The sequence below is a fragment of the Amblyraja radiata genome, chromosome 22, assembly GCF_010909765.2.
Source record: "Amblyraja radiata isolate CabotCenter1 chromosome 22, sAmbRad1.1.pri, whole genome shotgun sequence".
NCBI lineage: Eukaryota > Metazoa > Chordata > Chondrichthyes > Rajiformes > Rajidae > Amblyraja > Amblyraja radiata.
In genome coordinates, this window is record NC_045977.1 from 15,218,160 (window position 1) to 15,237,077 (window position 18,918).

Here is an 18,918-nt window from a genome sequence, read left to right on the forward strand (position 1 = left end):
GAATGTGGGAGGAAACCAGAGCACCCGGAGAAAACCCACGTGGTCACGAGGAGAATGTCCAAACTCCGCACGGACAACACCTATAGTCGCAATTGAACCCGGGTCTCCGTAGCTGTAAGGCAACAATTCTATTACTGCGCCACCGTGCTGTGTTAAATATGGAAGCCAAGGCATGTAAAGACAGATAACGAAAGGGCTGGTGAAAAAGGTGATTTTTTTCGGAGTGTTTTATAAGGTGAAAGAGTGGTAGAGACACCAAATCTTGAGGGAGAATTCCAAAACTCGTGGTCCTGGCATTGCTGTTGGCAGAGAATTTGAATTTGGTGATGAGCGAGTTGGCACTACTGGAACACTTCTAGATGGCTACAGTTCTGCATTGTTCTCTGCCATGTTCCTACAGTTCCTCCCACCTTATCTTGACATTTTAACTTGGCACAAGGATTGAACTCCCTCCCTATGCATTTCTCATCGAGTACATTTCCCGAGCACAGGCAAGTGTGCAGATATTACACTCATTGGAACAGTGTTGCCATCCCTGGGCAGTTACTTTGTCAAGTGGAAATGCGCAGTTTATTCCGTGCTCAGAAACACTCCAGTTATAGATCTACCTGTCTATGAATATGGGGAAATCTCAGATCTGCCTCATCTACTCAGCTTTTTCCTCCACAGATGCTGCCTGACTTGCTGAGTTCTTCCCAAACTTTCTGCTTTTATAGCAAAAGAACAACATAGTTATCAAGATGCCACAGATAGACACAAAAGTAACTCAGCAGGTCAAGCAGCATCTCTGATTAGTACGGGTGTCAGAAGTTACGGGGAGAAGGCAGGAGAAAGGGGTTAGGGAGAGATAGATCAGCCATGATTGAATGGAGGAGTAGACTTGATGGGCTGAATGGCCTAATTCTACCCCTATCACTAATTACCTTAAGACCTCTGGAGCAAAGGGATGGGGTGACGTTTCAGGTCGGGACCCTTCTTCAGATCAGGGGCTCATGGTAACCAACCGTGAATAAGCCACATCTTGATGCATCATAAAGCTCTATAACATTGAGTACGCTGCAACCATAGGTGTAGGATAAATATATTGCATGCGGAATGCATTCTATATATTTCCCAGTGCCGTCTTTATTTAATGCATTTCGATATATTATTGATATGTTACAGTCATCTGAATTATTGAGGGTATGGTTTTATTGTACATTATTCAGTTTCTGATAGGACACACAGCCATCCCTTGCTGAGAGGTTTGAAGTATTTAATAAGTCACAGTAGGAATCCAGGCAGCTCTTCCCGTTCCTTAATGTTGCGTTTAATAATTAATATTGCAGCGTGGTGTTTTTCTTTGAGCACTGCATTCGTCAGGCTTTCAAGACACGTCTCCTGACAATGTAGGTGAGAGATGAATAGTGTGATGTTACATCGCAGACACGTGCGATTGGCCTTTTCGTTAAGCTGCGAGGCTAAATATAGACGTGATGAAGCTCATTATCCTGTTATTTTTAACTCGCTTTTATCCCCTTGAGCAAATTTTCAATTTAAACCTTGAGAGTGCTATTTCTGGAACCACATTATTCAAAGCTGCCTGATGACTTGCGCTGGGACTGACAAGAGTGCGAACAGCGCTAATAAATTGGCTTCTCCTGCCATTTTATAATGGAGGACATTTGTCTTCTCACGAAGAGCAATTTGACAAGATGTTTGCTGTGGGCCTGCACATGTTATTGGGCCTAATTTAGCCGTTTTAGGAGGGCTGACTTCATTTATTGCTTCACTGGAGAATGGATAAGGCTGCCATTAACTCTGCCTGGCACTCAGGAGACGGGTCAGGATAGAGCACTGACTAGTTGTCACACAGTGCATTTCTGAAATGAGAATGGGACAAAATTGAAGATAATTCGAGTTGCGGACTCGTGATCTGATGCAGCTCAGAAGCAGGACACCTGACCTGACTGAAGAAGGGTTCTGACCCGAAACGTCACCCATTCTTTTTCTCCAGAGATGCTGCCCGACCCGCTGAGTTACTCCAGTACTTTGTGTCTATCTTTGATATAAACCAGAATCTGCAGTTCCTGGTTTTCACATCTTTCTTGTTGCATGGCAACCAGAACTGAACACATTATTCCCAACGAGGCCTAATCAACATGTTCCACCTTCCATCTTCCTACATATTCCACCTTGATCCTGACTTGAGACTTGTAGGTAGTAGAAAAGTTTTGGGGTGTCAGGTGAATTTGTTGCCACAAAATACCCAGGCTCTTGTCTGCTTTAAAATGTAGACTTTAGAGATACAGCGCGAAAACAGGCCCTTTAGCCCAGTGAGTCCATGTGGGCCAGTGATCACCCCATAAAGTAGTATTATCCTACACAGTAGGGACAATTTTTACAATTTTACTGAAGCCTATTAGCCCACAAAGCTGTACGTCTTTGGAGTGTGGGAGGAAACCAGAGCACCTGGAGAAAGCCCACTTGGTCACAGGGAGAAGGTACAAACTCCGTACAGGCAGCACCCGCAGGCAGGACCGAACATGGGTCTCTGGCGCGGTGAGAGAAACATTACCACTGTGTCGCCCTTCTGTAGCCATGGTATTTATGTGGCTGTTCCAGTTGAGTTTCTAGTCAATGGTGAAGTGGTCTTGATGACTGGGAAGGTAACATCGCTAATGGCATTGAATGCAAGGGGTGGGTGGTTTGACTCTCTTGCTGGAGGTGGTCCTTGCCTGACGTTTTAGTGCGGTGAATGGCACTTGCCTCCTAACACCCGCGCCTGCTCATTGCATCCTTTGCTGTAGAGTTACAAATGCAATTGAACATTGCACAATCATCAGCAAATGACCAACTTCATGCTGGAGGGAAGGTAATTGGTGAAGCAATGAAGAGGATGGGCCAGAACTCTGCCCAGATTAGCTGGGATGTCCTAGGGCGAAGATATTGATATCCAAAGGCCACAGCCACCTTCCTTTGTGGAAGGTAGATCCACAAGCATTGGAGTATTTCCGCATTGATGTCGGTCGACTTTAGTTTGGATTAAGGATCCTTATTTCCAGACACTGTCCAATACTACCTTGATGTCAAGGGCTGGCAGTCTCAATTCACCTCTGGACTTCAGCTCTTTGGTCCATGTTTGGATCAAGATTGTAATGAGGAGGTACCTTTAGAATGGAGATGAGGAGGAATTTATTTAGCCAGAAGGTAGTGAATCTGTGGAGTCTATTGTCACAGTCGGCTGTGGAGGCCAAGTCATTGGGTATTTTTAAAGCGGAGATTGATAGGTTCTTAATTAGTAAGGGTATCAAAGGTTACGGGGAGAAGGCAGGAGAATGGGGTTGAGAAGGAAAAATGGATCGGCCATGATTGAATGGTGGAGCAGAACCAATGGCCTCACTCTGCTCCTATGTCTTTACGAGATCCATCAAAACCCAAACAAGCTAGCAATAGTAATATATTCCCTGGGGCACAAAAAGCTTGAAAATCAATAATAATTGCAGGGTGCTGGATATCTGAAATAAAAACAGAAAATGGTGGAAACCATCCACAGATCAGGCGGCATCTGTGGAAAAAGAAATGGTCACAAAAAGCTGGAGTAACTCAGCGGGTCAGACAGCATCTCCGGAGAAAAGAAATAGGTGACATTTCAGGTCGAGACCGTTTCATCAAATGGTGAACGTTTCAAATCGGAAACCCATCATCAACAGGTCAGGAAGCAATGCGTAAGGTTTTTCCAGTGGTGGAACTTTACAGGGTGCAATTCAATCAGACACACTCTGGTGCATATAGATTCTGAGTTTGATTCAGAATTTGGCCCGCAGTCAACTGCAGTCTTTCAAGTTTACGCAACCACATTCTATAACTCACCACGTCTCGAATGTTCAATCAAATCTATTGAGTGAAATGGATGCTTGCAGTACATTACACATTTGATCTCGAAATACCTGTCAAAAGGCATCCAGCTGAAGCACACAGTTTTTTTGTCTTTATTCATTAACTGTTCTGTCTTGAATGAATTCTCGTCTTGTACTCCATGGTAGCAACTTAATAGAGACGTTCTTTTGTGCTTTCCCAGAATGATATTTTCATATCTGAATAACTTTACCTCACTAAATGCCGAACATCGGCCTTCAATTTAGCACATCTATTGTTGAGGCCTGCTCTATTACCGGGCTCCCAATATCCAAGACCGCTCTTGCAGTAATTTGCTGCACGTCCCATTACAGGAAAGACGTGGAGGCTTTGGAAAGGGTGCAGAGGAGGTTTACCAGAATGCTGAATAATCAGAGCATCCTGGATCTACAGGGAGAGGCTGGAGAGATTATTTTCTCTTGGATGTCAGAGGTTGAGGGGACTCGATAGAATGATATATAATTATGGGAGGCACAGATGAGGTAGACTGTTAGAACCTTTTTCCAGGGTGGAAATATCAAACATTAGAAGGCATAGTTATAAGGTAAGAGGGAGAAAATTTAATGGAGGTGCGCGAGGCAAGTTTTTTACACAGAGTGGTGGGAGCCTGGAACGCATTGAGAGGGGTGGAGGTGAAGGCAGATACAATAGTGACGTTTAAGAGACTTTTGGATAGGTACATGGAAATTAATGGAATCGAGGGATATGGATCATGGACAGGCAGATAAGGTCAGTTTAACTAGGCATCATGTTTTGCACAAACAGTGTGGGCCGAAGAGCATATTCCTGTGCTAAACTGCTTTATATTCTATATTGTTCATCTTTTCTGTTCCTTGTTCGTTGATCATTTAGTTTAGTTTAGTTTCCTCCCACATTCCAAAGATATACAAGTGTATAGGTTAATTGGCTTTTGTAAATTGTAAATTGTTAGTGTACGGGGCGATCGCTGGTCGGCACGGACTCGGTGGGCCGAAGGGCCTGTTTCCGCACTGTATCTCTAAAGTCCAAAGTTCAGAGTAGATTTGTGGATTAGTGTAAGGAGGGGAGGTGGTGGTGCAGAGAAGCAGGGTCACAGGCCTTTGTGTCGTGTAATCCGCAGATAAGAAACAAGGCTGTGATGTGTGTACACATTCGTCCCCTTGCTTTAACAGAGCATTTGCACCATAATTTCTGTCTTTTTATACCCTCTTCCAAAAAAGCCTGCACGCTGCATGCCCTGAGTAGATTTTAAATTCATGATCACAATCACTGTCAGTAATAGGCCCTTTGGCCCAACTCATCCTACATGCCTTTATATGCTAGTCCCGTTTTTCTGGCCTCTTGACCCAGTTCCTCTCAATCTTTCCCATTCATGTGTTTTATAGCTAGTTATTATAGCTGCTTCAACCACTTCTGGCATCTCGTTCCATATACGTACCCTCTGTGTAAAAACGGTGCCCTTTAGCATCTTATTAAATCTTGTCTCTCTCACTGAGACCTGAGCTCTCTAGTTCTTGATTCCTCTACTCCGGGATAAAGACTGTAGGCATTCACCCTATCTATTCCCCTCGTTGTTTTACACACTCCTCACCCCTCTGATCACCCCTCAGCCTCACACGCTCCTAGGAATAAAGTGCTAGCCTATGCAGCCTCGCTCTTTAATTCAGTCCCTTGAGTCGTAGCAACAGCAGCCGCCGGTTTTAGAGATACAGCATGAAAACAGGGCCTTCATGCCACTGAGTCGACACAAACCATCGATCACCCTCCCACATCAGTTCTATGTTACCCCACTTTCTCATCCACTCCCCATACACATGGGGCAATTTACAGAGGCCAATTGGCCTACAAACCCACTGGTCTGAGATGTGGGAGGAAACTGGAAACCCAGGCGGTCACAGGGAGAAGGTGCAAACTCCACACAGACAGCATCCGAGGTCAGGTTCGAACCTGGGCCTCTGGTGCCGTATGGCAGCAGCTCTACCAGCTGCGCCACTGTGTGCCCAAACATCCTTCAGAATTTCATTGCCAGCTTAATGGCATCTTTCCAATGGAAGTACGAGATAGTACTGGCTGGGATGTGTCACAGAAAATATAATACTGCTCTCACTAATCTAACGATGGTTTCCACTTGTTTTGTGTTGGGACATTTATTCAGTTGTGTCTGATCTGAACCAGTCTACAATGCTTCCTGTTTGTCCTCAATGCTGCAATCAAACACTGATAGCACTTTTGTTTCCCTTCCGTTCCACAGCAAACTCCCCAGCTGGGCCAGGGCAGTAGTACCTCGAATATTTTATATAACGGAGAAGGCCTGGAATTACTATCCTTACACGATCACAGGTAAGGGGACTTCCTCATGTTCTGCTGTTGAAATCATTTTTCAGCTGAGTTATAACACCTGCAAAGCTAGTAGCACAAAGTGAATTCACAGAAAACTCTGCTCGAAGTGTCGAATAGGTCAGGAGGACACATTATTGGCAACAATGCTGAATACAAGGTTCAACTGTCAGCTCGTTCCGTCAGTTTACCCACTAAAATAAAATCATCTCTTGTTTCTGGAGGGCCAATTAATATGTTTATATAGGAGCAAAGACGTCCTTCTGCAGTTGTACAGAGCCCTAGTGAGACCACACCTGGAGTATTGTGTGCAGTTTTGGTCCCCTAATTTGAGGAAGGACATTCTTGCTATTGAGGGAGTGCAGCGTAGGTTTACAAGGTTAATTCCCGGGATGGCGGGACTGTCATACACTGAGAGAATGGAGCAGCTGGGCTTGTAGCTGGGGATCTCATTGAAACATATAAGATTGTTAAAGGTTTGGACACGCTAGAGGCAGGAAACATGTTCCCGATGTTGGGGGAGTCCACAACCAGGGGCCACAGTTTAAGAATAAGGAGTAAGCCATTTAAAACGGAGACGAGGAAACACTTTTTCTCACAGAGAGTGGTGAGTCTGTGGAATTCTCTGCCTCAGAGGGCGGTGGAGGCAGGTTCTCTGGATGCTTTCAAGAGAGAGCTAGATAGGGCTCTTAATAATAGTGGAGTCGGGGATATGAGGAGAAGGCAGGATCGGGGTACTGAGTTGGATGATCAGCCATGATCACATTGAATGGCGGTGCTGGCTCGAAGGGCCGAATGGCCTACTCCTGCACCTATTGTCTATTGTTTTATTAAACAGTGGAAGCCATTGAATGCAGGATTTGCCTTCATGTTTCCCTTCCTTCCTTCCATTCACTCCAAAGGTCTCTGTTCCCTTCTGCCTCTTCAGTGTTGGATGCCGTATGATAGGAGGTGTGTTGCTTTCAACCAGAAGTCACACTAACCAAGATCAAGGCAAAAGGTTTAGGTTGAGGTATCTTATGGTCACGTGTGTCGAGGTACATCGAACAGTCAGATTTACCATATATCAATACAATCAAGTCAAACTCAAGTATAATCGATCAAGCAAAGGGGAAGATACAGAGTGTAGAATATAATGCTCAGCATTGTGGTGCATCAGTTCCAAAGTCCAATGTCCGCAATTGGTTAGAGGTGAATTGGACAGTACCCTAGCTTATGGAAGGACCGTTCAGAAGCCTGATAACAGAGGGGAAGGGGACACAAAGTGCTTGAGTCAGGCAGCATCTCAGTGGGTCAGGCAGCATCTCAGTGGGTCAGGCAGCATCTCAGTGGGTCAGGCAGCATCTCAGTGGGTCAGGCAGCATCTCAGTAGGTCAGGCAGCACCTCTCCAGGACATGGATAGGTGACGTTTCAGGTGGGGACATGTCCCTCCTTCAGTCTGGAGAAGGGTCACAACCCGAAACGGTCTGAAGGGTCCCGACCTGAAATGTCACTTGTCCATGCTCTCCAATGATGCTGCCTGACCCGGTTAGTTACTCCAACATTTTGTGGTTTTTTTTTTAGCTAAATGAAAGGCTAGCTAATTGGTTTTGGCTGATGTTGGCCGATGGATAAATATTGGCCACAACCTTTCCGTTCCACATCGAATTGTACTGTGGAACTTACTTCAGTCTGTGTGAGCTGAGGCTCCGGGTTCTACTCTCGTCTCTGAGTCAGAAGGTTGTGGCTTCAAGCCACAAACTAGTTACAAGAGCACAAAGATTCAGCTTGAGTGCTCTCCTTTAGGAAGGAGATGAGAAGGAATGTCTTTAGTCAGAGGGTGATGAACCTGTGGAATTCTTTGCCACAGAAGGTTGTGGAGGCCAAGTCAATGAATATTTTTAAAGCAGAGATAGATAGATTCTTGATTAGTATGGATGTCAGAGACTATGGGGAGAAGGCAGGAGAATGAGGTTAGGAGGGAGAGATAGATCAGCCATGATTGAATGGCGGAGTAGACTTGATGGGCCGAATGGCCTAATTCTGTTCCTATTACTTATGGCCTTAAGACAATCAGTACAACATTGAGAAAGTGCAACATTATTGGAAGCACAGTTTTTTAGAGATGTCTAACTTAGGTCCTGCCTCATGTGCACATCAAAGATCCCTAACTCAATCTTGAAGAGGAGCAAGAGAGTTATCCCAAAGCCATGGGTAGAACCTACCTCTCAATCAGCACCACTACACAAGATCATCACATTGAAGAAACAAGGAACTGCTAGTGCTGGTTTTCACAAAAGTACTGGAGTACCTCAGTGGGTCAAGCGTCATGTCTGGAGAACATGGATAGGTGATGTTTCTGGTCGGGATCCTTCTTCAGACCCTTTCCAGCCTCTCCTCAAGCCCTCTAGGTCCGGTAACATCCTTGTGAATCTTTTCTGCAACCTTTCCGCCTTAATGGCATCCTTCCCGTGGCTGGGGCGACCAGAACGGTGCACAATACTCCCAGTGTGGTCTGATTGACGACTTGCATGTTTGCAACACGATGTCCCAACTGCTATTCTCAGTGCAGGAACAAGGACCTGCTGATGCTGGTTTGCAAAAAAACCTCCTTGTCCACCTACATTCCTTCATCTGGCTTTACAATTCGCAACTCATCAATCCCTTTGTGTCACACCTGTTTATCTTCATCTTTGTCCAACCAATTGCCTATCAAAACAACCCCCTCACTTGTGTTCACCAGCTTCACTTTGTCCTGTCCCTCCTCTTCCAGCTTCCACTCCCCCTGCAGTCTCCAGAGATGCTGCTGGACCCGCTGTGTTACTCCAGCACTTTAAGTCCTTTATCACATCGCATTTGGTTTGTGCTTGCAGTGACTCAGATAGACAGCCGTACCTTCCACGTGACATCAATGATAACACTTCAGGCATACTTGACTGATTGTAAAGCACTCAGGGTGATGCGAGATGTGTCTTTGCGAGAAAGCAAACGGCTTTTGGTTTAACATCACGAGCGGAACACAACAGCCCCTCATTATTTGACTGAGAATCTATTCCAATCTGTTGCCAAGGAAAGGAGACTCGCACCTACGTAGTGTCTTTCACCACCTTATTGTGGACGTCCCATGGCAGCCTGCAGCCAGCACAGTCTCACCAGTGTGGGAAGCACTGTGTCTGGCTTCTGCTCACCAAGAAGCAACATGATAATAACTGCTTAAGAAGGAACTGCAGATGCTGGAAAATCGAAGGTAGACAAAAATGCTGGAGAAACTCAGCGGGTGAGGCAGCATCTATGGAGCGAAGGAAATAGGCAACGTTTCGGGTCGACCCGAAACGTTGCCTATTTCCTTCGCTCCATAGATGCTGCCTCACCCGCTGAGTTTCTCCAGCATTTTTGTCTACCTATGATAATAGCTGGATAAGTTATCTCAAAAATAGTGATACAGCGTGGAAACGTCAGCCCAACTTGCCCACTCCAACCAAGACGCTCCATTTACACTAGTCCCACCGCCTTGGTTTGACCCACATCCTTCTAAACCATTCCTATCCATGTGCCTGTCCAGATATATGTTAAATGTCGTGATGGTACCTGCCTCAATTAACTCTTCTGGCAGCTCGTTCCCACCGCCCTTTGTGTGAAAAAGCTGCCCCTTAGGTCCCTATTCAATCTTTCCCCTCTCACCTTAAACCTCCATCTGGTTCTTTGTTCCCCTACTCTGGGTAAAGGGTTCTGTGCATTGACATTATCTATTCCCCTCGTGATCTTATACACCTCTTTCAGCTCACCTCTCGTCACTCTGTACTCCAAGGCATAAAGTCCGAGCCTGCGCAACCTCTCCCTCGCAACCTGGCAACATAAACCTTCGCTGCACCCTTTGTAGCTTAACAACACGTTCCCTACAAAAGGCGTGACCAAAACTCTAAACGTGGCCACGCCAACGTCTTATACAACTGCAACATGACCTTTCAGCTTCTTTACTCAATGCTCTGACTGACGGATACCAATGTGCCGATAGTCTTCTTTTGACCATCCTATCTTCCTGTGACAGGGTGACCAAAACTGAACACAGTATTCCAAATGTGGCCTCACCAATGTCTCGTATAGCTGTAATATAACATCCCAACCACTCTACTCAACCCATCTTAAGTGAGGGAAAAAAATATTGGGCACGGCATCAAGTCCCCTACTCCATTCATCCTGGAGAAGGTCACCTATCTACATCCCCCAGAGATGCTGCCTGACCCGCTGAGTTACTTTGTGTGCACCTTTGATTTTCCTTCAAGTTGAGCTCGAGTGGACGGAGTACTTCTATGTTGTAACCCAGCTTCTAAATGGAAAACGCTCCGCCGGTCTTTCGAAGGATTTTGCTGCTAGGCAACGGTATTTTATTGGGTTTTTTTCCATTAATGACTGTGAAGTCCTCTGGCACAGGATGAACTCACTGAGACCTAATTGCTCCAGCATTTCAAAATGAAGTGCATTCACCCAAATGGCCATCTTTGGGAGCTTGGGGGAAGGGTGGAGGGGACCTGTGTTTGATTGCTGTGACATTGTTGTAACTGTTTATTTTTATTTTTTACCCCCCTCTTTCTGCACTGCCTCTATTCCATCCTTGGCAATCAGAATACACAGTGAGTACCTTCATGTATTATATTCTGTTCATCACTCTTTGAAACAAATCGCAGAGCATGTACTTTCAACTTTAGGCTCTGGAGAAACAGTGCGGAAACAGGCACTTCTTCCCACCGAGTCCACGCCGACCAGCCCATACACGAACACTATCCCCATACACAAACACTATCCTACACACTACAGACAAGGGACCACTTACACTATTTACCGAAGCCAATTAACCTACAAACCTGCACGTCTTTGGAGTGTGGGAGCAAACCGCAGCACCCTGGGAAACCCCACTCGGTCATAGAGAGATCGTACAAACTCCCCACAGTCAGCATCTGTAATCAGGATCAAACCTGGGCCTCTAGCGCTTTAAGGCAGCATCTCTACTGCTGCAACACCCTACCGCTCCTGATACTGAGTTAAGTCCTGCATACGATAGAAACCTATGAAAGGTGACCAGTTATCAGAGGCAACATATAGATTAGTTGGAGATAGACACAAAAAGCTGGAGTAACTCAGCAAGACAGGCAGCATCTCTGGAGAGAAGGAATGGGTGACGTTTCGCGTCGAGACCCTTCTTCAGACATTGTCAATCACATTGTAAGTTGGCCTTATTAATCCATCACATTCAAATTTTGCTTGGCATTGTAGCCCCTCTATGCTAAATTAGACCAGGTTCATACAGCTTTCACCCTCTTTGGTCGGCACAGTGACGCAGCGGTAGTTGCTGCCCGACAGCGGCAGAGTCCCGGGTTCGATCCTGACTACAGGTGCTGTGAGAACGGAGTTTGTACGTTCTCCCTGTGACCACGTGGGTTTTCTTTGGTTGCTCCGGTTTACTCCCACACTCCAAAGACGTACAGGTGTGTGGGTTAATTGGCTTTGGTAAAATTATAAATTGTCCCTAATGTGTAAGATAATATTAGTGTACGGGGTGATCGCTAGTCGGCGCAGACTCAAAGTGCCTGTTTCCGCGCTGCAACTCTAAAGTCTAAAGTAAAGTCTAAAGTCTAGTCATTGAAATCTACAACATAAATATTGTGTCATGTTTAATTTAATTTTTGCCTCAAAGCTGAGATGATTAAAGAGGGATTCAATAGCAGTAGGTGACTCCATATGTTGCAGAAGTATTTAGATAAGGACCTTAAGTAACAGGGAATAGAAGACTGTGAGGCAAATGGTGGAAAATGGATCTGTATAGACAGGTTCTACATGAATAGCACACATAAGGTGAACCCAGGGAATGGTTCCGTGCTTTACGAATCAACAACACACTCTCTTACTGTGTGAAATAGGTTCATGGTATAAAGCACCTCACTTTCCACCTCTGTGCATTTGTCAGAACATTACCAGCCTACCAGCGCGCAGTTGTTACATTTGCATATCTACATGCTCGTCCTCTCCCCCTTCCCCTCCCTCCCCTTCACCACATAATGCCATAGGAAGGATGTCATTAAGCTAGAAAGAGTGCAGAGAAGATTTGCGAGGATGTCGCCAGGACTCGAGGGGCTGAGCGACAGAGAGAGTTCGGGCAGGCAAGGACCTTATTCCTTGCAGTGCATGAGGCCGAGGGGTGTACTTATACAGGTGCGATAAATCATGAGGCGGAATAGATATTGGAATGCACAGAATCTGTTACTGTGGGTAAGGGAATCAAATACAAGAGGCCAAATGTTTAAGGTGAGAGGGGCAAGATTTAATATGAACCCGAGGGGCAACCTTTTCAGTCAGAAGGTGATGGATATATGGAACAAGCTGCCAGAGGAGGTAGTTGAGGCAGGTACTGTAACAACATTTAAAAGACACTTGGATAGGTACATGGATAGGGAAGGTTTCGAGGCATATGGGCCAAACGCGAGCATATGGGACTAGCATGGATGGGGTATATTGGTTGGCAGGGTTGAGTTGGGCCGAAGGGCCTGTATGACACTATGCTCCTTCCCCCTCATCTACTCCCCCTCACCTGCCCTAAACCCTTCCCTCCTGCCCTCCCTTTATTATATGTTTCTGTTTGACATTGATGGATTGGGCAGCTGAGGAAAACACTTGTTGACTGTGAATTGAATCTTAGCTGCTGTAAATCTCCTTGCAACTTTCTTCAAGACAGCAGTAAACTACAGTTAATCCCACAAATTAGGAAATGTCCAATGTCTATAATTAAATCAACCATCACTTTTTGGTGATTCAATTACACAGAATGATTATCTGTGATGACATAGATTAAAATGTTAAGTAACTTGCATTGGAAATTACTACAGGCAAATTTCAAGCAAACGCACACATAAATGCACAAGAATTATGCGTTTTTTGTTAAGTTGGTATTACAAAAATTAGTGAAGGGGAAACAAGAAAGCTAACTGCATGTGTAGGAAGGCACTGCAGATGCTAGTTTACACTGAAGATAGACACAAAGTGTTGGAGTAACTCAGCGGGACAGGCAGCATCTCTGGAGAGAGGGAATGGGTGACGTTTCGGGTCGAGACCCTTCAGACTGAGAGTCAGAAGACATAGAGATATGAAAGGGTAAGGTGTGAAAACACAAAAAAGGGGATGCTTAAACACTTTAGCTCCCCTTCCCATTCCCACACTGAACTTTCTGTCCCGGGTCTCCTCCACTGTCAGTGTGAAGCCACACGCAAATTGGAGGAACAACACCTCATATATTGCTTGGCAGCTTGCAACTCAATGGTATGAATAATAATTTCTCCAATTTCATTCCCTCTCACTGTTCTTCCCCCAAACTAGACATCCTGCTAGTTTCACTGTTCGTATCCCGTTGTTATCACCTCTTCCACAGCCAACAATGAACCATTAGGTCATTCAGCTAATTTATTCTAGTCAGCCATTCAATCACGGCTGATCTATCATTCCCTCTCAACCCCACTCTCCTGCCTTCTCCCCATAACCCTTGACATTTGTGCTAATCAAGAATCTATCAATCTCAAAAATATCCAAAGACTTGGCCTCCACAGTTGGCTGTGGCAATGAATTCCGCAGATTCACCACCTTATGATGAAAGAAATCTCTCCTCATCATTGTAAAGGTACGTCCTTTAAATCTGAGGCTGTGCCCTCTGGTCCTAGACTCTCCCTCTATTGGAAACATCCTCTCCACATCCACTTTATCGAGGTCTGGTATTATGAATGAATGAATAATTTATTGTCACATGTGTCAAGTCACAGTGAAATTCTTTGCTTTCATACCTAAGGTATGCAAATAGTCGCCACATAAAGGGCGCTAACAAAGTTACAAAGTATCCGCACCAGGTCCTCTCTTGTTCTCCCCCTTTCCCATCCCTCACGGTGGTCCCCCCCCCCCCCCCCCCCCCCCACACGCCGGATCCTCCTTTGTTCCTGCAGTATTTCTATCTTTAAATGCCAACAGAAATGGCAATCACAGATAATTCCTTGATTCATGACAGATCTTTTCACTGTCCCTTCGATGTTCTTCTAATTTACGGCTATTGTTAACCGCGCTCAATTATCTCCAGCGATGTGGAACACATGTATTCCCCTAGTGAAACCAGAGAGTCATTATATTGTCTGTGTAGTTTGTATTTCTCACTATCTCATTGCTCTGGAACTCTCATGTTGAACAGACAATCATCTAAATCCATTCTAAATAAACCTGAACTGAAGTTGCAAAGTATGCTCCACGAGCCATAGAGTCTCGCAGCATGGAAACAGGCCCTTCAGCCCAACTTGCCCACACCAGCCAACATGTCCCATCTACACTAGTCCTACCTGCCTGTGTTTGCCCCATATGCCTGTAAACCTGTCCTATCCATGAACATGTCTAAATGTTTCTTAAATGTTGCCATAGTACCTGCCTCAACTACCACCTCTGGCAGCTTGTTCCATACACCCACCATCCTTTGTGTGATAAAGCTACCCCTCAGGTTCCCCCCTCACTCTAAACCTATGTCCTCTGGTTCTCGATTTCCCTACTCTGGGCAAGAGACTCTGTGCGTTGACCCAATCTATTGCTCTCATGATTTTGTACACCTCTATAAGATCACCTTTCATCCTCCTGCGCTCCAAGGAATAGAGACCCAGCCTGCTCAAACTCTCTCTATAGCTCTTACTGAAATAATTCAACAGCTGCTTGCATTAATCAGTGCACCAAAAGTAATCTTGATAGCAGTTTATACAAAGAGTACAGATGATCTTTGTTATAACAGACCATAGTTGGGGTGGGATAGTGCCCGTTTTGCCGATTGTCCAGTTTAACTGAGTAAGGGATTCACTGGTAGTCACACAATGAAGCAACGCAATGTTTTTAAATACAAAGTTCTTTTTAACAGCCTAAAATATAGTTTTGTTACTACAAGCTAAAATTTCTGAAGGCTGGTTAGTTACATTGTTTAATAGAGTATCATAGTTTCGTAGAGTATCATCCTGCACAAGGGGAGCAGTGCTTTCAGGTCAGGCAGCATCTCTGGAGAAGACAGATGGGTGACGTTTCAGGTCAGGACCCTTCTTCAGACTGAAAGTAGAGGAGGGAACTGGATGTAGGAAGAGGCCAGAACAAAGCAGGATTGGCAACAGATGACCAAGGAAGGGTTCTTTCGGGTCCCTGCTGAGTTACTCAAGCACTTTGTATCTGTCATTGTACAAGTGTCGATTGAAGCAATTGCTTGTCAATGTCAATGGCCTCCCGCAGTGTAACCAGCACCCCATGTTCTTCAAGAGACGGTGGTGGCTGATTCCTGTGGGGACGCTCTGAACACTAGAACCAAAATCCATTATGAAGAGGTCTGTAATAATGAGGGGGAACTGTACGTGTAAACTCCATACAGGCAGCACAGGGTGGATTAGGGTCACTAGAGATATGTAGCTCCAACTCTGCCAGTTGTGCTTTACCTTGTCTGTCTGTTCGCCATTGATTGGCCAATCCCTAATGGTCCCCGAACTGAGGAGATAGTTTAGAACCAACCTGTTTTGTGGCTCTGGAGTCTCTTGCCGTCCAAACCAGACAAGGTCCTTACTGGAAAGGTGTTACTGAATTAGTTCAGTTTATTTTAGAGATACAGCGCGGCAACAGGCCCTTTGGCACACTTGGTCCGCGCCGACCGGCGATCACCCCGTACACAAGCACCGTCCTGCACACCACCCACGCAGTCACAGGGAGAATGTACAAACTCTGTACAGACAACACCTGTAGCCAGGATCGAACCCGGGTCTCTGGCGCTGTAAGGCAGCAAGTCTATCGCTGCGCCGCTGTGCTGCCCTACTTGTGACATCTAAAATATTATCAAACTTGTGTTTGCTCATGGCATACTGTAGAATGCCTAAAGGAATCCAGTATTTGTCTCTGCGATGGAAAGTCACGACTTCATTGCAAAAATAACTTCACGTGTTCCTGGTGAGAGATTACTGGCTTCACAAGTTGATCACGTTGACTGCTCCACATTGAGAGACAGTGGAGGTGTAGATGGAAGAGCCAGCTTGATAGATAGTTTATCAAAAGTCTATTACTAAAGCCACCCATTCAATCAGGAAGCTGCTAATATGAATTCTCATGGCTCCCTCAGCTTCCTCTAATCAGTTGTCCACCATGGAATAATAATCTTCATATTTAAGACAAGAAAAGTTCAGAAGAAGTCAAAAATAATCTTATGTAAGGAAAAACATTCCGCTGACTTTAAGACTCTGCGTTCACAAGTTTTTTTAATTGGTTCTGTTTCAGTCCCTACATAAGTTATGCTTAAGCCAGGCACAAAATGCTGGAGTAACTCAGCGGGACAGGCAGCATCTCTGGAGAGAAGGAATCTGACGTTTTGGGCCTCTGCCCAAACGAAATATGAGATATCGTTACTTTTTTGCATATCTTTCATTCATTGTTCTATATCTCTCTACATCATCGTCTCTATCTCTCGTATCTCTTTCCCGTGACTCTCAGTCTGAAGAAGGTTCTCGAACCGAAACGTCACGCTCCAGAGATGCTGCCTGTCCTGCTGAGTTACTCTGGCATTTTGTGTCTATCTGTAGTTCCTTCATAAACATTTCAATAATGCTTAACTTATTTCCTTTCTTGAAACCTGAATTTCATTGGCCCTGCAAGCATACATCAACCATCAAAGAACCATACACATTAATTCTACTCTCCTCCCATTTTATTCTCCTAACATTCCCATTAGTTTAGTTAAGTCTAGTTTAGCTTATTATTTTCAAGTGTACTGAGGTTCAGTGAAAAAGCTTCATTGTTGCATGCTTTCCAGTCAAAGAAAATGCTATACATGATTACATTAAACCCCACCATATCCCTCCATTCACCGTTGTACCATTGCATTAGCCAATTAACCTACCAGCCTTTGAGATGAGGGAGGAAACCAGTGTATCTAGGGAAAACCAGCAGGGCGGCAGGGTGAAGGTGCAAACTCCACACTACCAGCACCCACACTGGGTGGATCAGTGGCGCAGTGGTAGACCTGCTGCCTCACAGCGCCAGAGACCCAGGTCGATCCTGACCCCGGGTGCTGTCTGTGTGGAGTTTGCATGTTCTCCCTGTGACCCCGTGGGTTTCCTCCGGGTGCTCTGGTTTCCTCCCACATCCCAAAGACGTACGGGTTTGTAGGTTAATTAGTCTCGGCAAAATTGCCCCTAATATGTAGTGAGTGGATGTGAAATTGAGATAACATAGTACTAGTGTGAACAGGTGATCGATGGACTAGGTGGGCCTGTTTCCATGCTGTATCTCTGAACTAAACTCAAGCCGAGGTTAGATGTGAACCCAGCGTCTGGTAGCTGTGCTGCTGTGCCACACTCATTCTACATGTTTACCAGTGTCATCCTGTACTTTGTCGCAGGCCTCTCTGTGTGTGCGTGTTCACATGAGGAGGGAACTTATTGTGGTCTACCCAGTGATCTCAGTCTTGTTTGTGCTTCAGGAGAGTCATGGTCTTTCCCCACGGGTAGAGAATGGGGCATTTTGAGGGAAAATCATTCCCCTGTCCTTTGAGTTGGTGTGAATAGAGAACTGTAATTTTGGGGGATTTTTTGTTTCAGAACCATCTCATTATTAGACGTGGTGATAAGTTCATAAGTTCATGTCACAGGAGCAGATTTAAGCCATTCAAGCCCAATGAGTCTACTTCGCCATTCAATCATGGCTGATCTATCTTTCCCTCTCAACCCCATTTTCCTGCCCTCTTCCCATAACCCCTGACACCCTTATTAATCCACTAAAAACACCCACTGACTTGGCCTCCACAGCCGTCTATGGCAATGAATTCCACAGATTCTCCACCCTCTGACTAAAGAAAGTCCTCCTCATCCACCTTTCTACAGGTACATCCTTTTATTCTAAGAACAAAATATTGTCTTGATTCTGTTTGTCAGAGAAGAATAAAAGAAGGGCCTCGACCCGAAACGTCCCCTATTCCTTTTCTCCAGTGATGCTGCCTGACCCGCTGAGTTACACCAGCATTCTGTGTCTATCTTCGGTGTAAACCAGCATCTGCGGCTCCTTCCTGCATGATGAAAATTAATCGCCTTGCAATGGTTTGTAATTTATTCCAGCATCATTGCCAACCCCTTAACCACAGTTGAGTCGAGATTCCCCCCAGGTTGCTCAGATGAATAACATGTGGATCCAAATGTCACATTGTTTAATTAACAGAATTTGCACATGACTAGTAATGGGACAGGTTACCCTGTGAAATGTGGTGACTCTGGCAGCCACGTGGGCACTCAGCGAGCAGGGTAACACAGTTGCCATAGATAACTCCTGAATGAAAGGTGGCGTCTGGGCTCCGGAGCCTTGGCGGCTGTATAATGAGAGCGCTCTCCTTTTGTTAAGCTTCTTGCCGTCATTAGAAACCAAGAAATCAATCCCTGGTGCCTGTGATTCGGAGACGGCTGCACCGTTTGTATCGTGCCACTGCTGTATGCCCGGGGAGCTCTCTCTTTCTCTCTATCCACAGATTCACATCTCTTTCCCTCCCCACTGCTTCCCGGGACTGAGATGCCATCAGCTTGGTGGCACTTGCTACTATTAATTGGTCAGCTCACTAACGTGCCCTCTGGGGAAAGTCATAGTTACTATATAAATAATATTTTTATATATTATTAATATATTTATATATGATATAAATCTGCTTGGCA

The 18,918-nt window shown here is 45.3% G+C and overlaps 1 protein-coding gene and 1 long non-coding RNA gene across 5 annotated transcripts in view; one reads left to right on the forward strand and one right to left on the reverse strand.

Moving 5' to 3' along the window:
* Positions 1-18,918, forward strand: part of LOC116985614 (cytoplasmic phosphatidylinositol transfer protein 1-like) — a 179,142-nt gene that overhangs the window by 102,321 nt on the left and 57,903 nt on the right. For all 4 annotated transcript variants that reach the window (XR_004415311.1, XM_033040462.1, XM_033040461.1 and 1 more), the window contains exons 4-5: positions 6,128-6,216; positions 10,817-10,824. Coding sequence is in view for 3 of the 4 variants with exons in the window: in XM_033040462.1 (XP_032896353.1) it covers positions 6,128-6,216; positions 10,817-10,824 (97 nt within the window). In the remaining variant the exon portion in view is untranslated. The remainder of the gene's footprint in view (positions 1-6,127; positions 6,217-10,816; positions 10,825-18,918) is intronic.
* Positions 9,984-15,117, reverse strand: LOC116985616. Its single transcript, XR_004415312.1, has 3 exons — positions 15,083-15,117; positions 10,986-10,990; positions 9,984-9,994 (listed from the first exon to the last, which is right to left on the reverse strand). It is a non-coding gene; the product is annotated as an uncharacterized LOC116985616 (long non-coding RNA).